A 13475-nucleotide genomic window follows, 5' to 3' on the forward strand; every position below is an offset into this window, starting at 1 on the left:
TATACCAAATCATCGTAACACATAATTCGAGCTAGGCTTTAAATAGGAAATGACGCAAATGCCCTGTCAACCTTTTAGAGTTTGACGTGTGTCCAATTTATAGTACCAATTAGTCCTGTCGAAAATACCCGATACCTGAATTACCCGTCCGATTTTTTCGGGTATCAGGTAAATTTTTTCGGGTAATCGGGTGACCCGATTTTTTTCAAGTCGGATAAAGGGTACGTTTGTTGGGTTTCGGGTATACCCGAATTATTTTTAAATTTTTTTTTTCGTAGAGCTTGTACTCTGTAGCAGTTTTTTGATCACGCTTAAACTAACTATCATTATTGTAAAACATGAATCTCTTTTATTATGACAATATGACACTAACAATATTAAAAGTAATTATTTATATATCATCATGTTCTTTAAAACTTAACTGTTTTCTAGATTATAGTTTTGATTGCAATTAACAAACTCATTATCTTGACAAAACTTCAGAACATGGCAAAACTTATGGCTACAATTATCTTAAACATTTTAAACTTTTAAATTAAGATCTTTAAGTATTTGTTTTTAACATATTATTAGATTAGATTAAGTTGTTAAAAAATTACTTGATATCTCAGGTATTATTGACAAAAAAATCTCAATGTTCAAAGCTTGAGTAACTTCGTTTATGTCTCGTTTGTTTATATAAACAAGACTAATAAAGCATGACGTATTTATTTCATTAAACTTATTTTCAGGTGAAATTCAAAAAAAAAAATTATGTATTTCGGGTAATACCCGAATTACCCAAATCCAACCCGATGCCCGAATTACCTAAACCCGAATTACCCGAATTTAATTTGGGTCGGGTAACGGGTATTTTTTTTAACATGCAAAACCCGAATTACCCAAAACCCAAAAAAATTACCCGATCAACACCCCTAGCACCAATGCAATCCTTCAAATTCAAAAATATATCATAAATAAATTATTTGTTAAAGTTTAACTACCAAGAAAATAAACATTGGATAATACCTTGAACATTGGATAATATCGAGGCTTATTTAATATATATTCGGGAACATCATCATTATAGTTTGCGTCTGGCTTGATGATGTCGGCACTCAGTTTTAGCACGGCTTCCAAAACTGTATGGAAATGCCTGTGAATCGTTTCCCCCGAATGATTAAAAAAATTCTTGCACAAATCTATTGCTACACCCATGAGCCAAAGTCATCAAGAATATTCCTACAGACTCCTCAATAGATACATTTTGTGTTTGTTGTAGCCCGTAATTTGTAGCAAGATCTATGCATAACTGTCTAAAAACCGGTACGTTGCGTCTAAACATGTAACACTAGTCAAATTTAGGTAAAAAATAAATTGATCAATAATCATAATTGGGATGAACTAAGTGGTAGATATTGTAACAAGGTTTCCAAAAATATAAAGAATACTGAAATCCGAGTTATAACGAAGAAGTTATGACCAATCGAAGATCCGCGACAAAACCGGCAAAACACTGTTCAGTGTAAAATATGAATATTCGATAAAAGGTTTTTTAGCCTTAACAATCTAAATGAAAGTTGTAGAATATGTTAAACCGAGAACTTTCATAAAAAGAACGTAAAAATCTGACTTCGTATGAGGAAGTTATGATTTTTCTAAGTTTCGGTTTAGCAGTAGACAGCTAAAAATTCGAAATAAAAATCGATCGATATTTAGCCGACACAACTTAAACGAGAATCGAAGGTCTCGTCAAAAGTAGTACAACGGTAAAAAGACAGACGAAAACGGACGTCGGATGAAGAAGTTATGAATTTTTAACGTATTTCCTGTCCCGGTCTGTTAAAAATAATAATATTAAAAATAAATTCAAACTTAGCCGACGAAGTCTAAACGAAAGTCGTAGAGTATAATTTTACCTAAGCGTGCATATAAAGAACGTCGAAAACGGAGCTCGTATGCGAAAGTTATGAATTTTGCAAGTTTTGGGCACAAAAATCGAAAAATGTTGAAAACCGGGAAAAATCGCATGGTCACCCTTCGGCCACGTCACCTCGCATGCGAGGCTTCCTCGTGTCCGCCCCGTGTCGTCTTCTGATTCGACCGAAGGCGAGGTCCAAGCGAAATCCGATGCGTGTTGCCTCCTCCTCGCATCCGAAGCGCGGTCCACTCCGGTTCCGACATGTGGCTTCACGGTGGCTTCTTCCGAGCTCGGACACGTGCACTCCTCGCCTGCGATACGCGTGTCCTGCTGACTCTTCTCTTCGGTCGAACCCTCGCAACCCTATATAAAGGGTGCGAGATCTCTCGGAGTTTTCACACATTTCACCCAAATTTTCACCTTTCTTCACATTTTTTACCCCCACAAGCCTACTTACAACCCCCCAAGGCCCCGGTATCATATCTAAAACCCGAAGCAAGGCACGAAGCCCCGGAATTCTTGAGAAGCTAACCTCTTTCCAGTCGAAGTGTTGCCCGCGTAAAGCCCGGTTTTTAATCAAAAACTCGCGGTTTCTTCGAGAAAGATCATCTATAGAAACGAAACGCGGCCCAAATCACCACTTATCAAGTGAGTTCATACCCCTATAATATACCTTTTTAAATGGTTTTAAATGCTTTATAGGGGGGGGGGGGAATACAAGTTGAACACAATCTAAATTGTGTTAATAATTGTATGTGATAATAATCACACAAAGGGTTTCCTTATGCTTGTAAGGATTACCAAATACTTCCAAAATGACTTAAAGCCATGTTAAATCTTTAAAGTCATGTAAACTCTTTTAATACTGTTAAATTCTTTGGAAAAAAAGGTTTTATAAACTATTTCAAATTATAATTGCCAAAATCATGTTTATATATGTATAAATATATAAATAAGATTTGAAGGGCTTAGGACTAATGAATTATCTTATTTCCTTTTCCTTGTTTGGATGTGGAATTAAGGTGGTGTTATTTGTCCGAAGGTCGTTTCCTTCTTAATTATATATATATTATACATATATGAATATAAAAGGTTACTTCATTCGGTATCATTACCTTTGTATCATGTTGAGCAAAGGTGTTCATCCATGAGAAATCATGCTAATCACATAGAGCGTATAAATTATGATAGGTATAATTTATGATTCAAAACTAAATATATTAAAGAAGTAATAATACATCATACCGGGTTTGCATTAACAAGGGTACAAATACAACGTACCAGGGTTAGCAATCACAGGGTAATAATACATCATACCGGGTTTGCATTAACAGGAGTACAAATACAACGTACCAGGGTTAGCAATCACGGGGTAATAATACATCATACCGGGTTTGCATTAACAAGGGTACAAATACAACGTACCGGGGTTGGCAATCACAGGGTAATAATGCATCGTAATCTCGTTGAAACAATAAATTTGTGAGACTCTTCATGGTGTACTTATCTAAGTACGACCTTAAGTCCTAACTTATTAACCAGAATCTCCTGGAGGGAGAGCGTGAATTTGTGTATAGATCTATATGGGACTGACAATTCCGCACCTTCACTGTTCGCTACAGTTTGGCCGACATGCCTAGGGTGACAAATGACATATCGTTTCCGACGCCTGAAGAACGTCGCATCAGGCACATCAGTCATATTAGTATGGTTAATAGAACTCACATGGATAAAACAACGATTGAATTACTTAGTAATATACTTCTCTTAAAACAGTAAGAAAAGATAATTACATCGTATCTATTTTACTGACCAAATATACCTTCTGTTAGTTTTTACTTATAGTAAAAACTACGTATCATGAAATCAAGTATGACAAATATACTTGTACTTTTGGTTTTGGAACGTTTAAAACCACAAATCAGTATTATGGATAATATAATATTTTTCAGGATTAATACTAATGTTTTACTGTAGAACGGATATAACTAAGAATACTTTTACAAATGAAACGGTTTATGGGATTAAACTACTTTTACAAATGGAACGGTTTTATGGGGATTTAAAACTACTATTCAGAAACGGTTTTATGGGGATTTAAAACTACTATTCAGAAACGGTTTTATGTGGATTTAAAACTACTTATCAGATGGAACTTAGTCATTCACTCTCTTTAAACTAGTATAACATAAAGGACCTTTAGTGGTTAATTCTATAATTCCTTAGTTTTTACATCAGATTTATATATAAGTAATATCCGATTGACAGTGAAATGTGTGACTTCCGCCTTACTTCCTGTTCCTTGTTTGGTTGTGGGCTTAGGCAGATACACCCATTTAACTGTCCATTCGATATTAGGTTATATATAATTAGTATAAACTAAGTAATTGCAGAGGGAACTATTGAGGTTATCATTTTATCACCTCAGGAAATATAGGATTTTCTGGAGGAACCAACGAACTTTTCCAAGAACCTAGAGTATACTTTATATAACTAAAATACTTATGAACTCACCAGCTTAAATGCTGATCTACTCTTTCAAAATAACTCGTATTCTCAGGAATCCAGTAGACAGGTACACTCCCGAAGCTTTTGAGAAGACTACCTAGTACCGTACTGCGACTCTTGTCTTCTACTGTATCTACTTTGGTGTTTGAATATGTAATGTTTAAACACTTATGTAAAACTTATACTTATTAATGCAATGGTTGTTTGTACTTTGATTACTATATTGCATGTGTTGTGATACTTACATGAAGTCCTCCGCCCCCGAACGTTTCTGCCGTTCTGGTTTGGGGGTGTGACAGATTGGTATCAGAGCAGTGTTTATGGTGAACTCAATATATCAGTCATAAAAGATATACAACTATAAACCCATTGGGATAAAAACACTCTGACCAAGAGTTATACTTTAAAAATATAACAATATTTTATAAAAGTATAAGTACATGTAGAATATATATACTAGAATGAGTATCAAAAGAAGAACAAAACAAAAGTATTTGGATGTTGGACATTACAGTTAAACCTGGACAGTTATGTAATCATATCTGCGATCAATAAAGCCTGATCAACTATATTTATTTGAGATATGACCAACATGTGTTTGGGAGTGATTGTAGTATTGCAACAAATCTAAAACTTACCTAAGTACCAGAAGAATTCTAGAACCAAACATAAAGGTTAAAATACTATAGGAGTATTTTAGGATGCTATAACAAGAAAACTGAAAACTTATCAACTTCTTATATCTAGAAGTCCAAGAATCAAACTTATAATTAAAATACCATGGAAGTATTTTAGATACCATAAATAACTTTGGGGAAATGTTAAAAAGATCTTTTCTAGTAAGTCTATAATTGCTAAGTGGATACGTTAAGGTTATATATAGTTGAGATTTTATACACTTAGAATATGTGATTTTCACTCTACTTCCTTTTCCTTGTTTGGATGTGGTTTTAGAGTAGGATTACTTATTCGAAGGTCTATTTGATCTGGATTATATATAATCGGTACACACCATGTGATTATAGAAGGACCAGAAAGGATCATCTTCGTAAAAATTTAAATTTTCTCATAGATTCTTTAGACATTCCCATTCTCATATAAACCCCTTAGATAGATGTAGCCACTCCAGCAATCAATAGAAGAGTCAAGGAGGATCCAAAAGAATTTCATTAGGAAAATTCTGAGAAAGAAACAGATGAGAGGTAAAGAAACTATAGAAATCATTTAGTACCCTTATCCTATTAAGGACACCAATGAGAGATTCGCATGAACTTCCGAGATTCAAAATCTTCATTACGAAGTAATGGGGATCAGCGTCAGAATCGGAAGTAAGACAGCTCAGGAATTCAATATACCTATGGAGGAAAAGGACACCCTATAGATACCAGGAGAGAACAAATCATTACCACCCAGAATAGAACAGAGAACAAAGGAAAACCACGTGTGATTCATGTGAAGTGATTGAGCACCTTTTCTTCTAAGTAATAACTAGTAAATGATACAACCTAGTGACTTAGTATTTATACCACTCACGTTAGGTTTTGAGCTTATCTTCTTTTCCTGTCACGGCTAATAACAATAAATCGGATCACGAAATCTCAATTGATAGTGATTACTTCTCAAATTCCTAAGTTTATTTTATGTAGACACTGTTATGAATTGTTTTCAAATCTTTTCGAAAGTTGGAAAACGATATCCACCAATCGAAGGTAACTTGGTTCGGATGACACTCAGTTCATTCTAGAAACTCATTTATGCTCCTTACCAGGACTGTATCATAGGGATGCAGGTCGAATCATTGAGAACAGTATAACAAAACGAAAGATTTATATGTAGATACAAATGATTAGAATACATCTAGAGCCAAGGATAGTCGCTCACGAGCTCATTTTATTATCATGTAATAGGATCATGCCTCCGAAGAAACGTAACCAACCCACCAGCAAAACACCAATCCTTCAAATAGATGCGACTACGTTTCAAGATGCAGCCACAACAGCTGTAGAAGCTGTCATGGCACACCTTAATGCTAACAACGCAAATGTTAGTGGTAATGCTATCGGCAACCCCGATCGTGGTGATGACCAAGTACATCAACGAGTACCTATTTGTAATGACACTTCGAACCTTAAGCCTAATATCCTGAAACGAAAGTTCGAGAACAAGAAAGGGAATTGTTCAACTCAAGAACCTAACAGAGGGCAACGAACTGGGGCAGTCAATACCCCCATCAACCCTGTTATTCTAGTACCGACCACGCCGTACCTAGGAAACCTCCCACACTGCACAAAGTGCAACTACCATCATCATGGAGTTTGTCGAGAGCTGCATTGAAATAGATGAAACATGAAAGGGCATACCGCCCGCATCTGTAGAACCCCGGTTGAGTTCATCACTTCAACTACCAATGTTGGAACCATTCCAATATGTCACCTTTGTGGTGAAATAGGACATTACAAGAGGGACTGTCCAACAGAGAAGAACGATGGGGGAGCGGGAGGAGTTTGACCCCAATGCATGGTAAGGCATCAAAGAACCCTGCTATATTTTGGTACGCTTCCAAACCCCGATAATTATCTATAATTATGATTACTCTCCCGTTCAAATTAAATCACAACATTTATATAAAATTTGAAACCCTAACAGGTAAGCTATAATGACTTAGTGTATACATAAGGGTCATTTATAATTAAGATTTGTAGACTTAGAGTGAGTAATCCCGCCTCATTTCCTGTTCCTTGTTTGGTTGTGGATTTAAGGTAGGGTTGCTCAGTCAAAGGTCTTACCAATCTTAATTATACATGACTTGTATACACCAAGCGATTATAGAGGGACCTAGTAAGGATCATTTCATGGAAGTTCATAATTTCAAATTATCAGAACCCTCGTATTGGTAGTACCCGCCAATTTCGAATAAAAAAGGGGATTCGTAACAGTAATAACAAAATAAAACCGGAAGCGCTGAAAACTTAGGTACATAGGATAGTTCATTATCCTAAGTAATAATTTCCCCCAGAACGACTTAATATCTATTTCGTCGAGAAAATTCTGACATCCTCATTCGACATGGTTTGGCCTGGCCCTTACCATGTAAAAATTCTTATGCTGTGTAAGAGAACTTTTTCCTTAATCAGCCGTAAGATGAAATTCTTCCAATCCATAACGCAAACCCTTAGGTTGTCTCTCATTTCAAAGCTTTAGAAGTACCCATGCGAAGGGTACCACACCCTTCTAGCCTACTGAGTAGACATGAAACTTCAAACGAAAAGCACCAAAGTAGTCTTAGAAGTCAGTATCCACCGAAGTACCCTAGTAGATCTCATAGGAAAATCATTGTACCGCAGGTCAAGTTCAAGAATAGAGACTAAGAACTCATTAGGTTAATCTATCGCTGCTAAGTGTATACATGAAAGTGGTATATAATTTAGACTTAATAAGATTTAGGATGTGTAATTCCGCCCTATCTCCTGTTCCTTGTTTGGTTGTGGACCTGGGGCATAGTCACCCATCCGAATGTTTTGTGAAATCTAAATTATATACGACTCGTATACACGAGGTGATGATAGATGAGCCAAGTATGAGTCTTATCGAAGCAAAAGCCGCAGGCTTATTACAACAACCGGGGATACCTGAGTGGAAGTGGTAGCAGATTACAATGGGCTTTATAATCAAGTTACCAAGGCAACAGGTGGACTTGATGCCATTTTGGGTGATCGTCGACAGATTAGCCAAGTCCGCGCACTTCCTATAGTTTTGAGGAAATAGGCAAATAGAGAAGGTAACTAGAACGTGTGAGTGCACGGTGTTCCAATATCTGTTATCTCCGCTGAGATAATAGAATCATCTCCCAGTTCAGGCAGTCACTTCAAAAATCTCTGGGAACTAGAGTAGTCATGAGCCTATGTGATCGACTTTGGTAAAGCATGGGATACCCATTTACCAATTAGTCGGGTCCTTTATCATGCTAGCATTTAAAGTTGCTCCATTCGAAACCTTCTGTGGTCGCAAGTACAGATCCTATCTGTACTGGACTAAAGTTGGTGACACCCAACTAGCTAGAGGTCAAATTTCCACACATCACCTTCGTTGGTCCGGAATTCATCCGAGAAAATACCGAAAAGAAAATACGAATCAGGAAGCGACATAAAGCTTCCAGAGTTAATCAGAGAAGCTACGACTTCGATAAAAGAAAACCCTTGGAATTCCAGGTTGGTGACCTTGTCAGATGAAGGTCTCACCCCGGAAGGGTAGGATACGCTTCAGAAAGCGTGGAATACTAAATCCAAGGTACATAGGACCATTCGAGATTCTTACCAGAATCGGTCTTATAGCTTATAAACTTAAACTACCACAAAAACTTAAAAACATTCATCCCACCTTTCACATATCTAATCTAAAGAGGTGTCTATCCGATGAAACACTTGTTATTTCATTCGATGAAATCAAGTTAAATAAAAGTCTACATTTTGTAGAAGAACCAATAGAAATCATGGATAAGGAAATCAAAAGAACCAAGCAAAGTCTTATCCCGATAGTGAAGGTTCGCTGGATTGCAAACCGGGGACCTGAATTCACTTGGGAAAGGGAAGTTTAGATGAAATGAAAATATCCACATATTTCCCCTAGTCCATGAGTATCACTTTAGACTTAATTCCGGGACGAAATTCCCTCTAACTGGGGGGGGGGGGGGATAATGTAACACCAGTCAAATTTAGGTAAAAAATAAATTGATCAATAATCATAATTGGGATGAACTAAGTGGTAGATATTGTAACAAGGTTTCCAAAAATATAAAGAATACTGAAATCCGAGTTATAACGAAGAAGTTATGACCAATCGAAGATCCGCGACAAAACCGGCAAAACACTGTTCAGTGTAAAATATGAATATTCGATAAAAGGTTTTTTAGCCTTAACAATCTAAATGAAAGTTGTAGAATATGTTAAACCGAGAACTTTCATAAAAAGAACGTAAAAATCTGACTTCGTATGAGGAAGTTATGATTTTTCTAAGTTTCGGTTTAGCAGTAGACAGCTAAAAATTCGAAATAAAAATCGATCGATATTTAGCCGACACAACTTAAACGAGAATCGAAGGTCTCGTCAAAAGTATTACAACGGTAAAAAGACAGACGAAAACGGACGTCGGATGAAGAAGTTATGAATTTTTAACGTATTTCCTGTCCCGGTCTGTTAAAAATAATAATATTAAAAATAAATTCAAACTTAGCCGACGAAGTCTAAACGAAAGTCGTAGAGTATAATTTTACCTAAGCGTGCATATAAAGAACGTCGAAAACGGAGCTCGTATGCGAAAGTTATGAATTTTGCAAGTTTTGGGCACAAAAATCGAAAAATGTTGAAAACCGGGAAAAATCGCATGGTCACCCTTCGGCCACGTCACCTCGCATGCGAGGCTTCCTCGTGTCCGCCCCGTGTCGTCTTCTGATTCGACCGAAGGCGAGGTCCAAGCGAAATCCGACGCGTGTTGCGTCCTCTTCGCATCCGAAGCGTGGTCCACTCCGGTTCCGACATGTGGCTTCGCGGTGGCTTCTTCCGAGCTCGGACACGTGCACTCTTCGCCTGCAAGACGAGTGTCCTGCTGACTCTTCTCTTCGGCCGAACCCTCGCAACCCTATATAAAGGGTGCGAGATCTCTCGGAGTTTTCACACATTTCACCCAAATTTTCACATTTCTTCACATTTTTTACCCCCACAAGCCTACTTACAACCCCCAAGGCCCCGGTATCATATCTAAAACCCGAAGCAAGCCCCGAAGCCCCGGAATTCTCGAGAAGCTAACCTCTTTTCAGTCGAAGTTCTGCCCGCGTAAAGTCCGTTTTTTACCGTTGTAAAATGAACCGACAAAACGACTTTATTTCTTCATAAAACCACAAAAACAGTTTAAGAACTAAAATGAACAACCCTAGAAAGTTCATAGGCATTTATGTCATTTCCCCTAATGTGAAACTCGTTAACTTTGGAAATGTTCGTTTTTTTTAATGGTTTATTAATGTCAAAAGTTTTGTAAATTTTTCTTTTCGTGTATTTCGGTTTATTAAAGCATTTAAATTTGATAGAAATTTATAATTTTTTTTACGGTTCATTAAAACCTTAAATTTGATAGAAATGTTGGATTTTATCTGCTAAACCTACAAAAGAGTAAAATAAAAAAAAAAGTTATAAACCTCCAACTTTAATAAATCAGAAATATGCAAAAAGATAAAAACAAATATTTATGTCAAACTCAAGAACTTTTATACCTTCGAGTTAATTGGCCTCAAATTCTAAAAAACACCTTACTTTTTTAAATAACCAGTTTTTAAAAAAACCTCATTTTTTTTAAATAACCATTTTTTTAAGATTATTAAAATAGCCATGAAAACTATGTGATTTCCGTTTTTTGGGCTGCTATATCAATAACAAAAAAATATTATTAGTTTAGTGATCATGTGCATCCTTATTCTCAGGGGTCATAAGTTTAAAGCCTTCCCACCATTTCTTGCGATTTGCGATATTTGCATGGTTAATACAAATTATAGCCCAATAAGCCCTCTCTTAACATATTAGCAGTTTATCTTCAATAAAATCGGAAGCCTCCCATCATTTTTTGCAATTCTTGCATAATTAATACAAAACATAAAGCCCAATAAGCCATTTGTAGCCCATTAACATTTTATCGCGACCCATAGAAAAAAATCATCTCCAGTATTCTCCACTGTGATTTTCATAGTTTGATATCTCCTTAAATCTTTGAATATTTTTTAAAAAGAAAATAATAATTAGGCTACATTAAGTATTCTCTGTATAATTCGAGCTTTGTTTGAGGACTTTATAACCAAAAAAGTGTTTTTATTTGAAATATTTAATTAAATAATCAAATGTTGGATCCATGTTTCACCTCATAATTAGATTTTCTTCCCGTAAATGTAGTCTTGTTAAGGATGAAATAACCTATTTTGACAAAGGGTAATTTGCGAATTGCTTGCAAGATTCATTATTGTCGCAAAGTACTTTCCAAATCTACTAAACTACTATTTATGTATCTTGTGAACTACATACAAAATAAACATATTTTTGGGAACTAGAGTTCTATACATTAATCCATAGATTTAACAAACTCATCACAAATTTTCCATCTCTTTCTACTAAGGAAGTTTTATTCATTTTCTTTTTTGATAAAATGTGTTGGTTATTCAAGAAGGCCGAAAGGTAAAAGAGGTGCAATCTGCTATTGTTGGGGAAGGATTATTTTGTGGATAAGTTTGTGTGCTTTTTGATGATATGGCATCCAATAAAGCATCAACTTTTTCTTCATAAATTGAACTTTTACTCTTGGTTGGACGGTTGTTGGAAACAGACTTAGACCTCTTCCTTTTACTTGAACTACTTTCATGGAGACTAGGAAAAAGAGGCTCATCATCATCTAAATTGATTTCATCACTATCTCCTTTGCCCTCCATATTTTCTTCGTTTGGATTGCTATTGTTTTGAAATTGTAATGAAGTCATAGTTTGATCTCTAATGGCAACAGAATCCCGAAACAAAGTAGCATATTTCTCATCAAATATGCTCAAATCTGTGTTCCTAAATTTGGCATAATCTTTATTCTCCTGCAAGACAAAAAGATATTGTAAATCAAATATGTTCAATCTGTATGCAATCATAACTTAAAATAATTAAAAAGAATAGTAATCATACCTTTATTTTCTCCTCCCACCACTCAGGCGACGCATCTACTAGGCTTCTCGTCCCACCGAGTCCGGTTTCAAGCCTCATTTAGCGGTCATAAAGCTTCCACTCTTTTTTCATGTTCTCCCATTTGTTTGTTAGTATTTTTTTTCAAGGCTGTAACTTGTTTTCTCCTTAATGCGTTTTTGTATATTTTCCGACCCAACTTTATCAAAGGAGGTACCGGGTTTATGGCCTTTTTTTTGTTCAATCAAGCACGAATCAACAAACACCATGAAGCTACGATTATCCCACCCAAATTTTGGTTTTTTCATTTTTAAAGACGTTTCACAATCAACAATTGTAGTATTGTTTTCATCCATTATCTGTGAATTACATATAGTATCAACATTTAAACAACAAACCAATTTCATTAACCTTCCTAAATGATTTCATTAATTTATCAAAATTCTAATCAAAACAGAAAAAATAGAATATCACTGAATATCAATTTCACAAATCGGTTACCTGTTAACACAAATATCATCCCTGAACAAAACATTTCATCAGCTTCATATTTCATCAATTTCACTAATTATTAATCCATATTTCATCAAGTTCACTAATTATTAATCAATATTTCATCAATTTCACAAAGGTATGTTAATCACAGAATATCACAGCATATCAATTTCATAAATCAGGAGGAACAAATCACAGAATAATCACTATTTCAGATGCGAGAGAGAAGAACAGTTCAACGAAAATTCGAAAACTACATTTCTTTGCTACTAAAAATCGGAAATCGACAGGAAGATATTGTAAAATCGGAGATCGGAAATCGACTGGAAAAGAAAACAAAACTTACCTGATCGGAGATGGAGAAAGAAGACGCCGGTGTTGCAGTGTTGCAAGTCGCCGGTGTTGCAGGTCGCCGGTGTTGCGGGAACGATCGAATGAGATGTGAGAGAGAAGAAAGTGGGTGAGCGGAGAGAACGAGAGAGTATTGAGGGATCGTATGCTTGTGAATTGAAGAATTGATTAGGGTAGATGGGGGTATATTGGTAATTTAATATTTTTAGCTGTTGAAAAGTTGGAAAAGTCACGTAATCGTGACTTTTCAAAAAGACTCAATTTACTCTATTGGGAAAGTTATTTACAAAAGTCTTTCACTTTACCAAACATCTTTTTCACTTTTTCTAAAAGATAAAAGTCAAAAGTCATTTTAAAAGTTAAACCAAACACCGTCTAAATAGGAAAAAATGTTGGTTTTTTAGAGAGTTTAAATAGGAAATGACACAAATGACGTATCCTCCTTTTAAAATTGATCTTTTAGTCTCTAAACTATTTTATTCTCTTTTATTTGTTTGTCTTTTTAGTCCCTTTTATTTGTTTTA

General features: G+C 35.6%; 1 protein-coding gene across 1 annotated transcript; it reads right to left on the bottom strand.

Moving 5' to 3' along the window:
- Nucleotides 1-11603: 11603 nt before the first annotated feature.
- LOC145157262 (uncharacterized) lies at nt 11604-12428 on the bottom strand. Its single transcript, XM_079076325.1, has 2 exons — nt 12109-12428; nt 11604-12020 (listed from the first exon to the last, which is right to left on the bottom strand). Exons 1-2 carry the CDS (start codon nt 12184-12186, stop codon nt 11604-11606), a joined length of 495 nt encoding a protein of 164 aa, XP_078932451.1. The 5' UTR covers nt 12187-12428.
- Between the last annotated feature and the right edge of the window lie 1047 nt (nt 12429-13475).

Source organism: Lactuca virosa, chromosome 2 (assembly GCF_052849685.1).
Source record: "Lactuca virosa cultivar CGN04683 chromosome 2, Lactuca_virosa_CGN04683_v6, whole genome shotgun sequence".
Lineage (NCBI taxonomy): Eukaryota > Viridiplantae > Streptophyta > Magnoliopsida > Asterales > Asteraceae > Lactuca > Lactuca virosa.